Here is a 20314-nt window from a genome sequence, read left to right as displayed (position 1 = left end):
TTTTTTGAAAGTTACTGGAGAGAAACCATTACAATATACTCGTAACAATGACAGTCTTTGTATAGAGAAAGAGCTCTTGGTATCTTGAGAGGTAGTGTGAGTGCTGCATGTGCATGACATGATCTGATAATCGTAATTACTGACAGTAAATGTAATGCTTCAGAATACAGTGGAGATCACCAAAAAAAGTCATTTAGCTCATCAAAAGCTACGAAGTGTCCATCCCTGTCCACTTTCCTTCAATGCCATCCTCCTTTTAAATACATCTGAGTCCATTATAAATAAGTGTCAATGGTAATACTTTGTTTTTGATTCCGAAGTCCCTGCATATTCATATCTTGATTTGCTTAAATATGAAGGATGGCAGCGTCAGCTTGACCATCTGAAGAGTCTTAAAAATGTGCATTTATCCTACAGTGAGAGTGTGTCAGGCAGTTTTTCCATTTCTTATATATATTTATATAAATATATCAGTCCTTTGTATAAAAATAGATAAAATATTTGTTTTTTAAAAAAGAAAAACACATCGTATTACTCATTTCCCATAGAAAACATCAAGATGGCTGAACGAGGACACTGTGGTGCGAGCTGGAGCTCAGGAGCGCACCAAGATCTCCATGATGTGGTCCAGGTCGTTGAGGTCTGTGAGACAGAGCTGTAAGCTGCTGTTGGAGCTGCAGCTGGAAAGGCTCTTGAGGCCATCGTCTACCCCGCCGCTTCTCTGTGCAGGAACCGCGAGAACAGAAATGTCAGAGGAGTCATACATGGACGTGTCGATGTCCTCAAAGATGTCATCTAATGCCAAGTCTGTTAAGTAGCTGGTGGAGTTTGTAATCTCAAATGAGCCAAAAAGCAAATCTGACGACTTTGTGTTGTCTTCACCAGCGAGGGATGGCAGAAGAGTCTCATTTTCAGTGCCACCCAACTGGATCTCCTCTTCATCAGCTGTCATAAGGGGAAATGAAGGGGACAGTGCACCGGTTAGAGGTGCAGGACAGTCTAAGGGCACGGGTGGCAGCTCTGGGACGTGGCGTGGGGTCTGGATGTGAGGAAGAGAGGGCCCGAGTACGGCTGGTGGCAAACAGGTTTCCCCCTCCTGTCTCATCTCCTGCTGAATCTGGCGGAGAGTGTTGGCCAGGAGGACCGAACGGTGCAGGCTGGGTTCCGCTCGCCGCTGGCAGCTTTGTAGTTTGTCTAGACACAGGTCCAGCACCAGCTGCCTCTGCTGAGGATATGGCAAGTCCTGGGCTGGGTCTTCACATGTGCTCAGCTTACGCTTTACCCCCCGGCCCAACAGATATCTATAGAGGAAGACAAACAAACAAACAAAAAAAAGTTCAAAAACACAGGACAGAAATATTTCCCTCACTGTTTTAACTAGAGGTGAAATAAAACATCATGTTGCATGAAAGTGGTTTTAACTTTAAGCCTTATCCAACGTTATACTGCTCCCAAAAACAAATAAAAGGCACAGACAGTGTATATAGCAACACTAAAGTTTATTTGCGACATTGCACAAGCCTCTATATCTCTGAAATGTACAAAACAAATCCAATAAGTGGGTCAGTGACAATGAACAATTAACGGAAGAACATTTGTTTTTAAAAACTTGTTTGAAAACAAACATTGTTCTGTATTTTGCAAGGTTTGGGAGCATCTTTATATCTTTAAAAAGATTTCAATTCCAATGACTTGTGGTTAGTGCCGCACAATACTGGCTAAAATGAGAATCACGTTTTTTTTTTTTTTTTGCTTAAAATCAAGATCACGATTTTCTCATGATTCTGTAGATGTTAAATAAAGATTAAAATGAGTAGGCCATTATTATTCTCAAACATATTGTAATACAACAATAATGATATTAGGCCTATGTTTAGGTCTACTGTTGGTTAAAAAACTACATTTTGTGCACGTCCTCGCAGTAGTAAACAGTGCGTCAGCTTATGTGTGATTTTCGTGGCCATGAATACAACATTACATTAAGAGAGAAATGTCATTTTTGGGTGAATTATACCTTATAAATACAGTGTGTGACACTTTCGACACCATATGGAGGTGTCCATGATGCTGAGCAATGTATATAAAACAATTGTGAAGCCTTTACGCTCCTCTACTGACCTTGAAAATATAACTGGCTAATCGTAGAAAAGTAGAATTAAGATTGTGTGTAGGGTTAAATCGAGATTGTGATCTTTTTTCGATTAATCATCCAACCCCATATGTGGTGTAATCAAGTAAATATTAATTATACATGTACATCATATGCTTGAATAGTTGCTCAACTAAAAAAAACTGTAAATTATTAACCATTCAAAAAAGCCATTTTTAAAAAGAGGTTTTTAAATATAATAAAAAAAATTTAAAAAAAAAGTTGTTCAAGGAAAAAAAAAGTTTTCATACCACAACATTTTGAAACCAAAACAAAAAAAAATGCCTTTTAATAAACTGGGCACAATGATCTGATATTTTAAGACCATGCCTGGGCTGGATCATTTGAATATTCAGCTGTTTCCTGCAAAACCCAACGTGTGGTTTGCTCCATTTATTACCTTCCCATGCAATAAACCAACTGTGAATAAAACTGCACAGTGACTGTCATCCATGCACAGACGATTGCTGCACTCTATTCTTGACGATCACTTTCGCCTTGAAATTTGACTGTTATCTGATACATGACTGATAACGTGGAGCTTTAACCTGACACAGCTCTTTCTCCCCCTCCCAGAGCGGGGCTTCCTGAGCGGTGGATGCATTAGCTGAAGCTCCTCCTGCTTGCGACTGCAGTACACTTGAGAATAAGCTCATGCTTCATTAGCGCTCCCTTCACACAGCGGAGGAGGATATGCAGCACAAGAGCACAATGCTTATCGCTGCAGCTCTCCACAGCCTTCCATCATATGCGTGACAAGTCTGATACTCTTAAAAAAAAAAAAGTTCCCCCCTAAAAAAATATTGACATCAAGGAACCATTTTAGACGGGTTTACAGATTCATCAAAATGAACATGAAATCAAAGCAGATCATTCTTATTTTCTTATGAAGGATTGCAGTATTTTAAATAAAATTATATGCACTTTTTTGTGCCGTCGCATTCTCTCCCCTTGCAATGACATTTCATCTTTTCTCTCATGACTAACTAAAAAAGGTACATAATTGTTTAAGAAGTTGTTTTGCAACTTGTACTACTATTACTGTTAAAACTTTTTATATCGCAAAGAACATTTCATAATCGTTTATAAATGAAGTTTTCTGGCATAAAATAAAAAAAACGTAAAAGGCTTAAAAATGAACTTTTTTCACTGTTTAGGCAGTTTTATAATCATCGTAATAATAGTATCCATGCTAACTTTTGTGACAGACACTTTAATAGACCCTGTTACTTAAATCAATTGGAACACTTCAAACTTACCAATAAAAGTGTATCGATAAAGCATTTACAACTGTACATAAGCTGTTTTTAAGGTACGTATTGCAGTGAAACAGTACTCCTAAATAGTATTCATTGTGGATTACTGCTCCTCCTAATAATTATTAATATCATTTAGTATAATACATAAACATTTTTATATTTAGGGAAATGACATTTTATTTTGTGGGTAAAAAGATAAAATCTTTTGTTCAATGACATTAATCTAGTCTAGGTATGCATTGCAAAAACTTCTAGAATTACTAAAGCTGCAAAATAAATTTCTGAATTTCATTTCATTTACTGCAATACTAATGTTTATTTAGAAGAAATTATTTCAAATACAGACAAGTGGTGAACACTAATAGAGATCAGAGAAAAAGCAAAACCACTCACACTTTCTATATGCTTTTAGACTGCTTTGTAAGCAACAATAGGACACACGACAGATTCTGTTCTTCTTTTTGGCACGTGGCTGTTTGTCACAAGAAGACAACACTGTTTATTTGAGCTCAGGATGACTATGGCTCATTATTATATTTATTATAACTATGTAATGTCTCGGCTGTGTATTTAAAAATGGCATGATGTCCTCACTGCAGCCTATAGCACTATGAAATGCTGAATCAGGTCCAACACATAGCGGACATTGTAACGCCCACTTGAGTAAGGCCCATGCTGCTCTGATAGTTGGGTTTAGGGTTTGGGTAGGCGTAATTTAATTGTAAGATTTGGCTAATAACACAAGTATTGGGTAATTTAGTAATTAAAGAGCTCCTTTTATGGGTTTTGGAAAACATCTAGCTGAGGTTTAAATCTGATATTGCACAGCGTTTAAAACTATTGATTTAAAAAAAAAAAAAAAAAACTTTAAAAAAGTTGATTTGCCTTGGGTTAAAATCTTGTGCCTGTTTGCATCGATGGTGATGCAAAACATTGCCAAATATGAGGCCTTCAAACACTAGCAGAATGCATGGGATGGGATTGATCATCCACTAAACACTTATTACTATGAGATGGCTATACGGCTGTGGGGAATAAATGGTTAAAGTTCAATTTTACAACAATATCACTGTCTAGCCAACCTTGTGCTGTTTTTGTTCCTTTTATTTTTCTGATTTTCACCCCCAAACTCAAAATATGACTTTTATAATGCATAATAGAGGCTATTTAATATGCTAAATTAGCATTTCTAGCAACAACCGCTTGTGAGCAAGTCCACTACATATTGAACCTGGTCTAGTATACAGGCTGCAGTGAGTACACATAAAAAAACGGCACTTTATTGCTTTTCGTTCTCCTGTTTTGTTGAACACAATGGAGATGATTTTCTGTGATCCAGTAGCATTCGGCTGTGAGTCTAGCTCCAGACTTTGAAACCATTTTAAAGGGCCATGAAACCCCCTCGTTTCAGCAGGGTGTTTTCACACCTCTACTTTGGAAAAAGTCAGAAAAGTGGGCGTGTCCAGCTCTGTTTAGGGGGGAGTGTCGGAGGAAGAAAAGTGGGATGGTGTGGGAGTGTCTATTTGGGCACGCGCGAGTTTCAGAGTCAAAATTCACACACACAGGAGAAAGTGATGGTGTTTGACCTACATGGACACCTGTAGTCGAATTATTTGCCAAATTATTAAATGGTGGACTTTAACTGCAGTTTGGCTCTTTCATTCAGGAAATTCATTCATGCCCCTCGCGACAAACAAGATATTTGATTTGAGGATCTGCTCTAAGCGTGTATTTTTCATGCAATGTTTGATACCGCAAGGCGAATGAAAGAAAAAAAAACTCAGCATTTCCCGGAAACTTAGATGCACATGGCAGGTAGTGTCAGAAAGCCGCGTGTTATTCCGGTCACTAAATGCTTTAAAAACCCTACACGAGGTTAAAGTTTGGTTGTGGTGCTAACATGTTTACCCTCGGTGCAATAGTTTGTTAGATACGAACAAACTGAATAAACAAGGAGCACTGGTCGCTCACTTACCAAATCTGTAGAGACAGAACAATCAACAACAACTAGAGCCGCGTCTTTATGAAGAGAAGACTACAAGCGAATCCGGATCTCAGCGTTTGCAGATGAGAACAGCTCTCAGGTAAACATTGTTCCTCCTTAGACACGTAAGTTATTGTTGTCGAGCGTCGCGTACACTGTAATCCGTGACTCTGCGCTCTCACAGAGAGAAAATGTAAACGAAACTTAACTGCAGCAAACTATAAAAGCAACACTTCACGCTTGTTTTGCCAAAACAATGTGGCGTCTCTGCCGTCTAAACACTGTGACAGTAATGAATATTAATGAAGTTGCACAATAGAGCGCGCTGATTGGTTTGAACCAAGCCTTACTCATGCATTAATGCATCACACTGTAACAAGTAATAAGACACACTCTGGCACAGACACCCAGTCTGCACGCTGGAATACAACGCTATTATGTCATGATCGTGACGCAGCTTCAAAAATTCGTTTCAAACCGGAAGTATGAATTTGCTTGAAATAACGCAAAAACAACCAATTTACACTTTTTAGTGAAATATGTGTGTCCTAATAGTGTTTTTAGCAGTGTGGGATACATATACGACTGTCAACAGCTCAAAAAATGTGTTTTGGTGTTTCGTGACCCTTTAAGGTACTGGGTACCCTTTGGGTGGGGTTCTCAAATGTGGTATGGTACGGTTTAGTTTTTGTTAACTTTAAGCAGTGGAAACAGACAAAAAAAATCCACCGAACCGTTCCACTTATTGGAAACTCTGTAGTTTTTATTTTGCATTTTAACTCATTTGAAAAAATCTTCTTGAAACAATTGATGCCAAAAAAAAATATTTTGCAGTGTGACTGCCATGACTAGTAATTTCTACAATTAAACAAGAGAAATTTCTGAAAACTGAAAAAGGAAAGTGGGTGACACAGTGGCTCGGTGGTTAGCACCATCACAACATCCCGGTTGGGTCAGTTGGCATTTCTGTGTGGAGTTTACATGTTCTCCCCGTGTTGGACCTGGGTGACCTCTGGGTGCTCTGGTTTACCCCACAAGTCCAAGTGTGGTAGAAGTAATTGAATAAACTAAATTGGCCATAGTGCATGTGTGTGAATGAGTGTGTGTACATGGATAATTCCCAGTACTGGGTTGCACCTGCAAGGGCATCCACTATGTAAAACATTTGCTGGATAAGTTGGCGGTTCATTCTGCTGTGGCGACCCCAGATGAATAAAGGGACTTACCCAAAAAGAAAATGAATGAATGAAAAAAGAAAGGCTATTAAAGATGTGTAATCCCACAATCAAAGCTCAATATTCCTCAAACCTCAAGTTTTGTTTAGGCCTCGCATTTATGTACAAACAAGAGCAAAAATGTGGCTTGTGGACACATGATTTGAATCCCGACTATAACTGCTCTGACAGCTAGCTGTCTCAGATCTGGAGGGCTGGAGTGAAAAGTGCTGTAAATATGAGACTGTCTATTCACCTCTGCACTTTCTATGGTGTACGCTCCCCCTCCCCATCATCCATCTCACCAAACGAATGCAGAAATCCCCTGCAGGTCTGGTCACTGACTGCTCTTCTCTACTACAGAAGCCAAGAAGTAACTCTTGTGTTCACAAGTAAAACGGATGCGTTTCATTGCATAGTCTCCATCCCACCATGTAGACTATAGTTTAGGTTATTGATAGCACAGCCAGTAATGAACCTTGAAAACGGCTTGAATGAAAAAAGCAAGGAAGAGCATATTTGTGACACCATTTGTGTCAAAAGTGTTTTAAATGATCACTTTCAATGCCAGCAAACAGCATGAATGTGTGCGCGCGCATGCATGGGCTGCAGCGCTCAAGTGTGTCACGGTGGAGCTACCGGTTATATAACCATCTACGCTAGCAGAGCACCGAAGGCTCGCTCCTGCTCAGCCCAATAGGTGCCTTTCCCACAAAGCAGTCACAAGGCTTCAAAAGGGACATTTTGTATTCCTGCAGATTTCACAGCTGAATTCCAGCAGGAGTAGACGTAGGCTTGGAAGAGGGTCTGCAGCCTGTCTCTGTCAGCAACAGAAAGCTATAAATGGAAAGCGAGCAAGCAAGACACCATGGAAAAAAACTATATTATCCAGAAGAATATGATGTGGAAGACTTCATATTCAGTCCAAGTTCAATCAAGTGTTAAAGCCTGAGATAAAGCTCATAGTGGCTGAATCTTCAGCATCAGTATTAGATTTCTAAAGACAAGCTGAACAACTTGGAATGTGACTTGGTCTCTATAAAGTATCGCAGCTTTAAAGCAACAAGGCATGATTTAAATTGGGCCCCTCTGGTTAGACTGGCCTCTGTGGTCTGCTTGCCATGGCAACAGCGGTGGATGAGAGGCTGGCGCATGAGTGGCACAGAGTCTGCAGCTCAAAGACAATAAGCACAACTATGGAGACGACCATCAAAGTGGGAGAACACAATAGGAACCATAGAAGAGGCAGCATTGCAGTCGAGTATGCTGCGTTGCATCAGTTCATGTCTGCACTCATACTTGATGGTACTTCAGGTTTTTTATTTATTTATTTTTTTTACCTAGTGGTAACACAGAAGTGAGGCCCGCCATGGAAAGTCCCACCATGGGAATACAACACAAAGCGGAGATCAACCAATGCTGTTTTTTTATGCTGTTTTTATGAATAGATTGTAATTAATTTCTTCCTAAAACTAGATGTTAGTTATTTACTAAATAAAAAAATGACAATTTGAATATGAAAATCATTTAATAATAAACAAATAATATAAAACATGTATTGCTAATTAATAAAGCTATAATTATGATAGACTATTTATTGGAAATAGGCATAGGCCAGTATATGATTCTGACCGTGTGATAACCTTCGATAAAAATATCATGGTTTCACAGTTTTGTGATTACTGCTCTAAAATATGTTCTTTAAAAATGTTTAAGTGAAAAATAAGAACTTTTACCCTTTGAACATAATATATTTTATTTTAGAAATATTCTATATTATTTTGGAGCAGTAAACATGTCAGGCTAAATAATTTAAATGAATCATTGACTTCTGCGGCCTTCATTTGTTTCAAAAACACAGATTGCTTTACATTTTAAAACAGCATCTTTGGATATATTTTCTGCTGGAGATAATGTTGTCCTTAAAAACGTAAAAAAAAATTAATTAATAAAAATAAAATCTTACATATACCACAGGAACGGTACAACAAAAATGTTGACGGTTTTTAAGCTTCGACATTTCCAAACTGCAACATCCCTTGAAAACAATTATTGTCCCATCACTAATTGGAAATGTACTGACTAATTCTGTTAATAACAAACTTTGCTTCACTTTTATAATGATTTTGACTTAAAAATTACGACACTGCTAATTTTTTAATCCCTGGACTCTCTGGAATGTCAAGTTAATATCACCTGGCCATATGCATCTTTTGTGATCACTTTACCTGACTTAATTTTGCTTTAGAATTTTAAAACATCTTCCTTTGTCTTTAAATTTCTTTTTTTTTTTTTTTGATTTCTTGACATTTTCTGATTAGTACTAGACATGAACTGGTATAAGATTCTCGTGGTATAATAACCTTGGATAAACACATCACAGTTCACAGTTTTGTGATTACTGCTTTAAAATACGTTATTTTTTTAATGTTTGTGTAAAAAACGAAAAACTTTTTTCCCCCGTGAACACAATAAATGTTTCTAAAAAAATATATATAAAAGTACTTCAGAGCAGTAAACATGTCAGGCTAAATAACTCAAATAAATCATTGACTTCTGCTATCTTTATTAGTTTTAAAAACACAGATTTATTTACAATTTAAAACAGCATCAATGGATATCTTTTCTGCTGAAGATTCTGTCGTTTAAAAAAACAAAACGAATTAAAATTTTTAAAAATATCGTAGGAATAGTATAGCAGAAAATTTGTGCCGTTTTAAAACATTGACTTTTCCTAACCGCAGTATACCTTTAAACTGTTATTGTCCCATGACTAATTAGCACAATTATTAAGATTAAATTTAAAAGGACTGACCACATCAAGCTAGCTTTTATTTTCTCATGAAATTATGGCTGAAGATCTAAGTGTCAGTAAGAAGTATTTTGCTGCCTTCATTTTACAGCAACATCCCAAAGCATAAATGAATAGCAGCCTTGTGTCACACAAAGAGCTTTCAAGTTTCACTAAAGGTAAAGATAAGGACTTCATATTTTATCACTCTGTGGTTAGTACCTAAATAAATAAATGAAACAGAAGACTGAAAAGTGACAGAGACAACATTGAATTGGTCTCTAGTCACACTCTGTGCCCAAAAGAAGATAAGAGTTGCTTTAACTCATATACTGACCTAAGCTATGAAAAGTCCTTGTATGAGAGTAAACAGAACTGACATGGTTGAGTCCCTTTTCCATCTAAACAGCTTTCATCTAAGTCTGACCAAAATTGCCATCACAATGAAGACAACAGCAGGAAAAAGTATGCGAGAAAGAAATATGGTGTGTAGACCATTTTGAGGGATGTAAACAAAACCAGCGATCCCAACGTATTTCCTTTTTTTCCTTTTTAATATTTCTATAGCTTTCGAGAATCCAAAAGGAGCTAAATATTGATAAATAATGTTATGATAGCTGTTTTAGCATTAGGTTTTGATTGAATTTCACCATGTTGCTATTATATAATCATTTGTTTAACAACAAGCAGGAAATGTGCATGGGCCAATAACATGACCACACTGAAATGGGTCTATATGAGCAAGAGAAAACAGAAGCACCAGAAAAAGTTAGTCAACAAGAAAAAACGGGAGGAGAAAGATTGATGAGGAGTGTATGAAAGCAAACAGTGGATTGACTGCAAGTAGGAGGGAGGGAGTAGGTGGCAAATGCCATTGACTAGCTGACTAAGTCTTGAATAATGAAGCATTGGGTAGTCCAGCCGGATGTCTTAGTTTGGGCAGCTTTGTAACTGGGCGGCTCCAACAGAGTAACGAAGTGACTCAGGCCAGGGTGTTAGTCACGCTGACAGACGTGAACACAGTCTCGTGTAGTTATTTGTCTCATCAGTAGTGCAAGTCTTTGAGTCAGTTGGGAAACTTCACTTTACTCAAATTTCAGAGATTTTGTTTGGGTAAATGTATCTGAAAAACTTGCAGAAAACTCTTGTGCAATGGTCAAAAGATAAGTTGCTTACAAAAAAATTTAATGCTAAAGTGAAAAGATCTGAACATTTTAACAAGGCATTTGCTTTACGAAGACAAAAAAACAAAAAAACTGACCGCTTTTGAAGTTTCTTGGTTAACTAAAAGCTTCAACAACTCAGAAACACCAGAAGGATAGATTTGTGCACAATGACTTGCTCGCAGTGTTTCTGCAGCATATAGCATGGCTCAAGCACTCAAATACATATTACAAACAAGCAAAGTTTGATGGAAAACATTAGTGGCAGCTATTAATCTACACTTTATTTTTCTTTGTAATATCATTAGGCAAACAATTCAACCTTTTATCATTTCTGATACTTCACATGCTGGTTTATTTTTCTGTAAACTACACACTAGGTTTCGATAAAAACTGCTTAAACTGAAACCACACTTAAGTTTATGTTTTGCATTTAAAACTACGATTAAAAAAGCAACTAATACAAGGTTTGTGCATAATTACACATCCTTCAGTAAGAAACTTAAGTAAAACTGAAAGCTCTTTAAGTGCATTCGGGCACTTTCGAATTTCGCTATTTCTTGCTTAGTAACAGTTTTGGGAAATGCATTTGATCCAAAAACTTGGTTTTATTTTATTATATTCAATAAAAAAGTGTTATAAACTGTCGCATTTCGAGTGTACGTTAGTCGAGTCCAAACATCAGTGTAGAAAATCGACCCGTTACGCAACCGAGACCACGCACGACCCACCGGGAAAACTCGAGGTGCTAAAGTTTTATTTGTTCAAGCATGGTGATCTTAATACTAAAACTAGTATGAATCACTTTGCTAGCAGTTGTTATGAAGAAACTAACGAGGACGGCGACACAAGCTCAAGTATCACCAACGTAAACTCGAGTTGTTACGTAAAACGGTACAGTGCTGAACAGCGCTAAGATAACGTTAGAAAATTATTTAAACGATACCCAAACGAATGCATACTACTATCGACTCTTTAAATATAATCCGGTAAACAGTTTCAGGTTAAAAAGACTTTACCTTGACGAGGAAAGAGCACCATCTCGTCCGCCGGGCTCAACTTCCTTCTTCACAACAGCGGACTCCACATCCAGTCGACACATAGAGACGGTGGGGATTCCTTTTTTTCTTTTCATGGACGCCTCGAACGCTGTGATATCCCTTTGACCCATACCATTATGTTTGGCTCTACCAGTTGCTTTGTTGTTTAGCGTTTATTATTACCAACTACTCTGGCAAAACGTGAGCGCTCGCCGCTAGCTTCCGCGGCTAAGCTCGCAGAGATGCGCAATGAATTAGCCAGTTAGCCAGTTCGTACTTGGTAAAGTACGGTCTCTCTCTGTATGCATCTACGAAATTAATTTACTCAGGATCCTCGAATGACGGCTACATTCTCTTGACTGATAAGACATGCGATTGTTTAAACCGGTCACTGAACTCCGTGTTGAGCTTCTAGTCCAAAGTCTTAACATTATTTTACGCAAAACTACGCGACGGATCGCGTCTCAACCGCCGACACGAGCTGAACTGTCGCTACACTGTAGAATGAACGGGAAAGATCTCAGCTGATTGACGGTCGTCAGGTGGGATTGTTGTGATTGGTCGAACTCGTTCTCAGACCCGCCTAGTAACTGCTCCTGATTGGTGGAAGCGTGTTCTGCCCCCGCCTCTCCAGTCCATCAGATTCGTCCCTTCAACATGCCCACAGACCTAAAACGTGACCGTTTGGATCGCCGGATAAGGGACTTGGGCACACTGTAATGGCACGTTTGTATATATTTATTTATTTTTTTTTAGACAAGCAGACCACAATAATTTCCCTTCTGATTAGAGGAAAGCTAAACTATATATCTGAATAATATACATTTATATTTATTAAACAATTTCCCAAAAATGATGCTTTGCAAAGTTGATTTTTTGTTGAGTCTAATACATTATTACAACGCCTTCTTGCAACTATGTGGGTTGGAGAATACACACTTTCTGATATATAACCTAATAATATCTGCGCGCGAGCGGAGGGATTTAAACATTGACGTTCACTGAGTCACATCTGCTGACGTCACGTGCGCGAGAACGCAGTATGTACAGGATAAAACCGTGACGTTGATCTGAAGCGTGGATGATTTACTGTACGTTTACTCGCTTAGATGCGAAGGCATGGTTGACAATATTTTTCTTGCCCTTGAACGGATCGAGTACCCTCGCTATTTTTTGCTGTACTTTACTCTTTAATGATTAAAGACCTAAAGCTAATAGATTAAAGTAGCCATACAGTAAGAACTTATCAATAAGTTCTCTGAATGTTCTCAGATCTTTGTATTATTTTTAAGTGCAAATGTTGTTCAAGTGCAAACATTTCCTAAATTTAGATAGCAAAACGTTAGCAAAATCAAAATTATGACTTAAAGGCATGAACTCTATAACCTTTTTCCCAATTCCTCAGGAAACATGATCAGTTGTTTTAATTTTACACATAAAAGTATCTTGATTTTTAACAATTTATATATTTGTGTCAGAAAGACTTTTCTTATGCAGTGCATGCAACATTTAGCACTATCACTTTGTAAAGTAAGGCGCTTTAAAAAACGGAATTTTAGTTTGAAGACCTTTTTAGACATGCAGAACTCAATTATAAACAAGTCATATACATTTCACTCTATTACTTATCCTAAATTATATATTAGGAACAGTTTAGTAAAAAAATATTGACACAAACTATTTTATTTCTTAATTCTTCCCACCCAAAAACTTTCCTGTTGCTCTTAGTGTCTACCCATTTATTTATTTTCCTTCACAGCGGAATGAACTGCCAACTAATCCAGGATATGTTTTACACAGCAGATGCCCTTCCAGCTGAATCCCATTACTGAAAAACACTCATACACTACGGCCAATTTAGTTTATTCAATTCACCTATAGCTCATGTCTTTGGACTGTGGGAAAAGATGGAACACCCGCCAACATGGTGAAAACATGCTAACTCCACACAGAATTGCCAACTAACTCAGCCAGGACTCAAACCAGCGACCTTCTTGCTGTGAGGTGACAGTGCTTTCCACTTAGCCACCATGTCATCCCTCGTTATCTACTGACATTTATAAATGATAAGGGAAAAAACAAATGCACAATATAAATGTCATAAGTTGTACCTTTTATTAAAAAATGTTAAAAAAGCTACAATGCTCATATAAAATGTTTATACTCTATACTAGTTTAAGATCATACAATAGAAAACATCCTCTTAAAATTTAAGTGTGAGACAAAGAAGAAAACAATTATCAAAGTGTAATAACCTATAACTTGCACAAACATAGTTTATGCAAAAATTGACTTTAAACAACCAAATATATATGTAACAACTGGGGGAAATGTTAAGTAAAATAAAACCATCTCTTGACTGATTCTGAAGTATAAAAAAAGAATACTGTACTAAATGCATTTTAAACACTTCATACATAGTGTGTAACAACACGCAATGCATAGAACTAGACAAATGCCTTCTCATTATGAGGGGTCTAGAGGACTAATAGAAATCCATGAGCCATTCACCCATATTTAAACAGTTAACTTATTTAAAAAAAAAAAAAAAAAATCAATACTTATAGCAATAATTGGTGCAAATCACCAGAAGGATTAATTCTGTGATCGATTTGCTATGAGCAAAAGGCTTTGGTGAATCGGACCTATTAAATCCTCTAGAATTAAAAAGCCACCCTGAGTTTGACCACAGCCAACACTCACCATTTGAAGTAAATAAATTAAATAAATTAAGTCACAATATAGAATGGGTTGGCCCCATTATACTTCATTTGTTGATAAGACAAAATAGAAGAACTTTGACGCCTAACAACAAACAAAACCTACGGCTGAGCTGATTGACAGCCAACTGCAATCAAACCTTGAAAGGAAAACAAAAATACTTTGTGCAAATGAGCACATGAACGTAAAACATGCATCACTGTATGTATACTTGGTGCCTTGTGTGTATTGTAGTATTGAATTAAGTTCCTTCGGTTTATGGATTTTTATAAACAGAAACGTTGTTGCACGTAAGAATCTAATCTCTTCATTTAAAATCAATTTGTAGGACATGTACATAATGTACAGGAACATATTACAAGAAAAATCTATTGTAAAAATATATTTATATACACAATTTAGACAATCTTTTGTCTCCTTATGAAAATATCCCAAGCTTAACAACATTTGTATACATCTTGTTCTGCTCTCTGTAGTGTTACGAGTATAACAAATAAATTAAATTTAAAAAAAAATTGTCTGGACAGACAAATACAGAAAAAATCATTAAAACATACAAAGGGTATGCAAATAAGATGACTATGGTCAGCTCATAAAAATCAAGGCCATCCTTCACAAGACAACTCTTTTCCCTGAAAGGACTCCAGACTTTACTTGCTTTCCATAAGGAACAGAAAAGGCAGTAACATTAAGACAAGCGTGTAAGTTTCTGAAAAAGGTCGAACCTAAGAACCCACAATGATTTCCATTATGTGATCCAGTTCATTGAGATCCGAACGACAGTTCGGCGTTGAAACAATGGAAGGGGAACTATGTGAAGGTGCCAAACTGTCAAGGAGGTCATAAGGGCCCATTTTGGGTGCGCTCTGCATGCCGGTCAACATGGTGTCCAGATCATAGTAGGATGTGTCGACATCTGAGAATAGCTCTTCGAGAGCAGAGTCTGGACCTGGGGAACCGTTTTTTATTTCAAATGTCCCAAAAACCTGTCCAATGGTCTTCGGACCCTCCGGTGTAGACTCATCCTCTGTGTCAATCTCCTCGTCGTCATCTCCTGAACCAAGTCTAGAGTCTTCAAGTGCCTCTTCCTCCCTCTCTACATCACTCTTCTCCCACCGCTGACCCATGCGCCCTGACAGGCACACGTTGGAGACTGTATCACTAACAGAAACAGAGCACAGGGTCTCATCAGCTACCACCTCCTCTTCACGGCAACCCTCATAGCTGATGACGGAAAAGAGCTTCGGTTCTGCATCCGGCTCCCTTGACCTGCAGAGAACTTCAGTGGCCACCAAGCGCTCAGATGGGCTCTGGCTTGCACCGCAGAACGCTTCGGTGACCATATGCCAGCTGCCATCATGGGTCATCTCCTCCTGAATCTGTCTGACTGTGTTGGCAATGAGAACCGAGCGGCAGAGGTTTGGCTCCACCAGCATGTGGCATAACTGAAGTTTAATGAGGGACATGTCCAGCAGAGATTGCCGCTGCAAGCTGTACGAGGATGCCACCCTGGCAGCTACCAAGCCATCGTCAGATATCTCTTCACCACCATCTGCAAATTTGCGCTTGGTGCCCTTGGAGAACATGGTTAGCCTATAGAAAAGAGAGGAGAGAGAGATGGTCAGGTCATATATGTAATCTTGGCATCTTAAATGCAACTCCTTTACATTTGTTAAAAATTCCTTGTTCAAAATCAATTTACTATTACAAAACTAATCATTATAAAACTATAATAATTAAAGCTGTGTCTTTGACTATGAATTATATTAAACATTAGTGCATAAACCAGCAACAATCAAACAATTATACAGCAAACCCAGTGTCATTTTCCCTAGGAGATACAAATGACAATGAAAATAATAGTATAACAATAACAATAGTTCAATCATTAATAATAATTACTTGCATATTAGAATAATATAATATTCTAAATCACATACTGTATCTAATGACTAATGTTATATTTCTAATAAAAACTATATCTAATAAAATACTATAGTCTAATAAAAAAATGTATGTAATATCAACAATTAACTCCTACACTTCTGAATATTTTAAGGCCACAGATCACATCTTGCATTCATGTGTAATCCACAGCCATCTCAAGTCTTTTTTATGTACATCTTTGGACATTATAAGAACTAAAATAGTTTTAAAAGTACTCTAATCTACATAAAATGACTGATTTAGCTAATAAAATGTTGGTATTATGCTTCGAGCCTTTGAATGTGTAAAAAAAATGGAGGTGAAAGTAGATACCCCAAACAGAAAGTCTAATGTGGAGAGCCACAGTACTGAGACGAGGGCTCCCTGTCTCCGTGGCCAGCCAACCAGGGTTACAGGAGCCTAAAAGTAACAAACATGCATCCAGTATAGGAAAAACACATGACACCAACCAGCATGACAAAGCACATTATCTGTCATCACACCAACTCTTAACCGACTGAGTGTTTGTGAGTGTGTATGTGATTAAGTGCGTGTATGCATGTGTGTTGGTAGGTGCAAGGAGGGGAGTAGCACAGGGACCTCGGATCAGCTACATTTGTCAAATACTGGTGGGGAGGTGAGAGGTGGGGAAGACATAAGACGATAGCTAAACAATGGTAATGAGTTACATTTTACACATCAAACTCTATGCAAAACAAGCAAACCAACAAATCCATTGAGTGCAAGCACACAAAAAAAGAAACCACCACATATATTGCAAAGTCATTTCATGTTAAGAGGGATGACTTAACATAATGGAGATGATTTGCTTGACAGTTACCAAGATCACACACAAGAACTTTAAACCCATAACCACATTGTTAACCAGATATATTAAGGGCATGGGGGTTTGCCTACCTGAAGCATGGGTGACATCCCAGCACTGTTGAAAAAGAGACCAGAGTGCAAGCTGACACACATCCACTGCAACTAAAACTACAACCAACATTTCTTACACCAACACTGCATTCAGTTAATCATAGAGTGGAGCAGGAATGTGTACTAAACCTGGAACAGAGTTAGCATTTTATAGTCTTCAGTTCCGTTTGGGATGGGTTTTTAAATCTGTCGTTTACACAAGCTCGAAAAATATTTTCATATTTTATTCTAAAACATCAAATACATTGTAATATCCTAATCATTTAACAAAAAAATACAATTAATGCTGTTTATAAGGAAACCACATCTGCTCACTGGTCTCCTTCTATAGTGGGTTTTCCCTTTTGTTCTAGATAACCCCTTTAAAAAACTAGTTTATTTTAAAGATTTGTTAAAAATTCTGCTGTGAAGAGGTTGAGGTCATGACAATGTAGTTTAATTGTAGCCTAACACTAGACTTTTACCACTGCCACTTTAGCATTTTCATTTGTAAATTACATTTAATATATATTTCTATGAACTAAGCATTTATTCCCCTTGGTTTTATTAAATCATGCGCTCACAAACATTACCATGATTTTACTGCAAATAATTTTAAATTAAATATTGATAAACATGGTGACCACAAATTAACCATGGTTTTGAAATACAAATAATACTTTAACTACGGTATCTGAAAAAAAAAGAAAAAAAAAAAGTGGTTATGCTAATTAGGGCTGTGCGATTTGGGGAAATTATCTAATTGCGATTTTTCTGACAGATATTGCGATTTAGTTTTGTAGTCAAGTCAATAATCTGTAAACTGTGGCATCAATTCTGTGACAGCTTTTAAAAATTACCTGTTTTTGTGTTTTTTTTTTTAAATATTTTCTGAAACCAAAATATTCCTATATAACAGATGTCCTGTTTTTATTTAATATTATTTGTCTATTAATGCTTCTGAAGTGGCATACGCCATTATCCCAATTGCCCACGCTTTCCTGTTTGTTTTTTATTGTAAGAGTTCCGCATAGTTCGGTTGCTCAATTCTGATTGGGCAGAACGAAAGTGTGCTCACTCAATTGGCTAGCAAACAGACGGCAGTCACGCATTTGCTCTGTGCGGGGAAAATGAAATAATACATTTACAGTTAAAGTCAGAATTATTAGCCCCCCTGTTTATTTTTTCCCCTCAATTTCAGTTTGAAGGAGAGAAGATTTATTTTCCAACACATTTCTACATATAATAGTTTTAACAACTTATTTCTAATAACTAATTTATTTTATCTTTGCCATGAGTACATTAAATAATATTGTTCAAGACACTTCTATACAGCTTAAAGTTGCATTTTAAAAGCCTTAGCTAGGTTAATTGGGCAGGTTAGGGTAATTAGGCAAGTTATTGTATTACAATGGTTTGTTCTGTAGACTATCGAAAAAAATACAGCATAAAGACGCTAATAATTTTGACCTTAAAATGGATATTAAAAAAATTTAAAAACTGCTTTTATTCTAGCCAAAATAAAACAAATAAAACTTTCTCCAGAGGAAAAAAAAAATCAGACACACTGTCAAAATTTCCTTGCTCTGTTAAACATCATTTGGGTAATATTAAAAAAAAATAGTAATTCAAAGGGGGGGCTAATAATTCTGACTTCAACTGTATATTTCATATCACAGCCTCTTGTGATTAGCTATTCACAGCATTTTAAATTGCACAGCCCTAACACAAATGGTAATCAATACATCAAAAAACATGACTACTACATATCTGCTATTATAAAACTATGGCTAATTTTCATAGGGATTGTGATGTTATATTTTCTTCCTTCGTTTTAACTACCATTTAATAAAGTGAGGGAAGAGGAGAAAAATAATGTGGGGACTAACTGGTTACCCACAGCCACAACATGTGCCTTGTACATTTTTTAGAATAGTAGCAAAACTTGTCAATCTGAGCTTATTTTCTACTTTAAGCCAAAAGTCAACAATTTCTAGTTAGCTTAAAAAATAAATACATCATTCCTGCACCACTCTATATCTAAAAAATGTGATTTCCATGTGCTATTAGGTAAAATAGTTAAGAATCTGAGAAAACTGGTGTCCTACAATGCAAATTAAGACACAAAACTAAAATATATATATATATACATTTGAAGAAAATAAGCAAATATATGTACAATTCTTCCAGTAACTGGAGTCTAAACTAAATCAGACTTACAGCGAAGGGGGAAATGGATAAAATTCATCCACAGTGAACGAATCATACAGGCTCCACCCAGACAGACTCACTTCCCCTCCCCCACCGCACTGACGTGGTCAAAAAGTGCGCTACTGGGTAAGTAACAAAATAAATAAAAGACCAGTGAAACAAACACCAGACTCTTAACACGAAAGATCGATGGAGAATAATCCACTGGATAAATATAAAAAGGAGGTTACTCACAGACTCCCTGACATGCGAGACGGGGAAACAAAGGTATAAACCTCTCTGCTGAGACGACAAAGATGGAAGCCATTTTGATTTTTCAAACGGGTCCAATGGCTAGTTCGCTTCGTTTACGGCCAACCTAAACAGCATCTTCCACCCTTCCAAACGCTTACAGTGTCGGCAAAATGCACGTCAGAGTGAAATATAGATTTGGAAACACACACACATGATATGTAAGGCAAATAACAGGGGCGGCTAAACATGGACCGCACGTCCACTTCCGCAAACATGCCGCTTTTCGAAATCGACCGCGCATTTAACCATCGCGGATCGACATCTTCGGAAGCGGTGCGACTGTATTGTAAAAATTGTACTCAAATCCCACATCCCAGTGCGTTTAGACTTACCTCGTGTTATTTGTGATCTTTGGTGGCGAGCGTCATAAGCGTTTTGTGGGCCGGGTTTAGCGGTGAAGCTGCTGCTCGGTCGGCCTCTCCAGCACAGATTGCAGGCAGCGAGACTGAGGAGCAGCTGCAGCAGTGAAAGCAAGGGCCGATGGGGGCGGACGCTTGCATCTTGATCGACAGCAGGCCCTCGCAGGAACGGGGAGCCCCGAACAAAAGCGTCTGTGATTCAACCCTGGGCCCCAACTTCAACAATGCACATCTTGTTTTTGAGGAATCTGAAAAATCAAATCAACATGGACGAATTTATAATTC

At 37.5% G+C, this 20314-nt stretch overlaps 2 protein-coding genes across 21 annotated transcripts; both read right to left on the bottom strand.

The window, feature by feature from the left end:
- Positions 1 to 12037, bottom strand: si:dkey-177p2.6. The gene is given in 2 exon segments (NM_001075116.2): positions 1 to 1301; positions 11580 to 12037. Coding segments are annotated over 2 exon segments (858 nt in total). The 5' UTR covers positions 11732 to 12037; the 3' UTR covers positions 1 to 595.
- A 1655-nt stretch (positions 12038 to 13692) lies between these two features.
- Positions 13693 to 20117, bottom strand: cdca4 (cell division cycle associated 4). 20 transcript variants are annotated; one of them, XM_073932399.1, is made up of 6 exons: positions 20003 to 20117; positions 19611 to 19763; positions 19386 to 19498; positions 17166 to 17243; positions 16581 to 16667; positions 13693 to 15914 (listed from the first exon to the last, which is right to left on the bottom strand). In XM_073932399.1, exon 6 carries the CDS (start codon positions 15905 to 15907, stop codon positions 15047 to 15049), a length of 861 nt encoding a protein of 286 aa, XP_073788500.1. In that variant the 5' UTR covers positions 15908 to 15914; positions 16581 to 16667; positions 17166 to 17243; positions 19386 to 19498; positions 19611 to 19763; positions 20003 to 20117; the 3' UTR covers positions 13693 to 15046.
- Between the last annotated feature and the right edge of the window lie 197 nt (positions 20118 to 20314).

The sequence above is a fragment of the Danio rerio genome, chromosome 20 (genome assembly GCF_049306965.1).
Source record: "Danio rerio strain Tuebingen ecotype United States chromosome 20, GRCz12tu, whole genome shotgun sequence".
Taxonomy (NCBI): domain Eukaryota; kingdom Metazoa; phylum Chordata; class Actinopteri; order Cypriniformes; family Danionidae; genus Danio; species Danio rerio.
This window is presented reverse-complemented; position numbering and strand designations above follow the sequence as displayed.

What these genes read in the sequence shown, in the direction of transcription:
- cdca4 (XM_005160563.6), bottom strand. Translation starts at nt 19,431, where the DNA reads ATGATTCGTTCACTGTGGATGAATTTTATCCATTTCCCCCTTCGCT. An exon ending in TATCCATTTCCCCCTTCGCT is followed by an intron (nt 17,191 to 19,385) that starts GTAAGTCTGATT and finishes CTTTTTCAACAG; the next exon opens with TGCTGGGATGTCACCCATGC. An exon ending in GGATGTCACCCATGCTTCAG is followed by an intron (nt 15,915 to 17,165) that starts GTAGGCAAACCC and finishes TCTTTTCTATAG; the next exon opens with GCTAACCATGTTCTCCAAGG.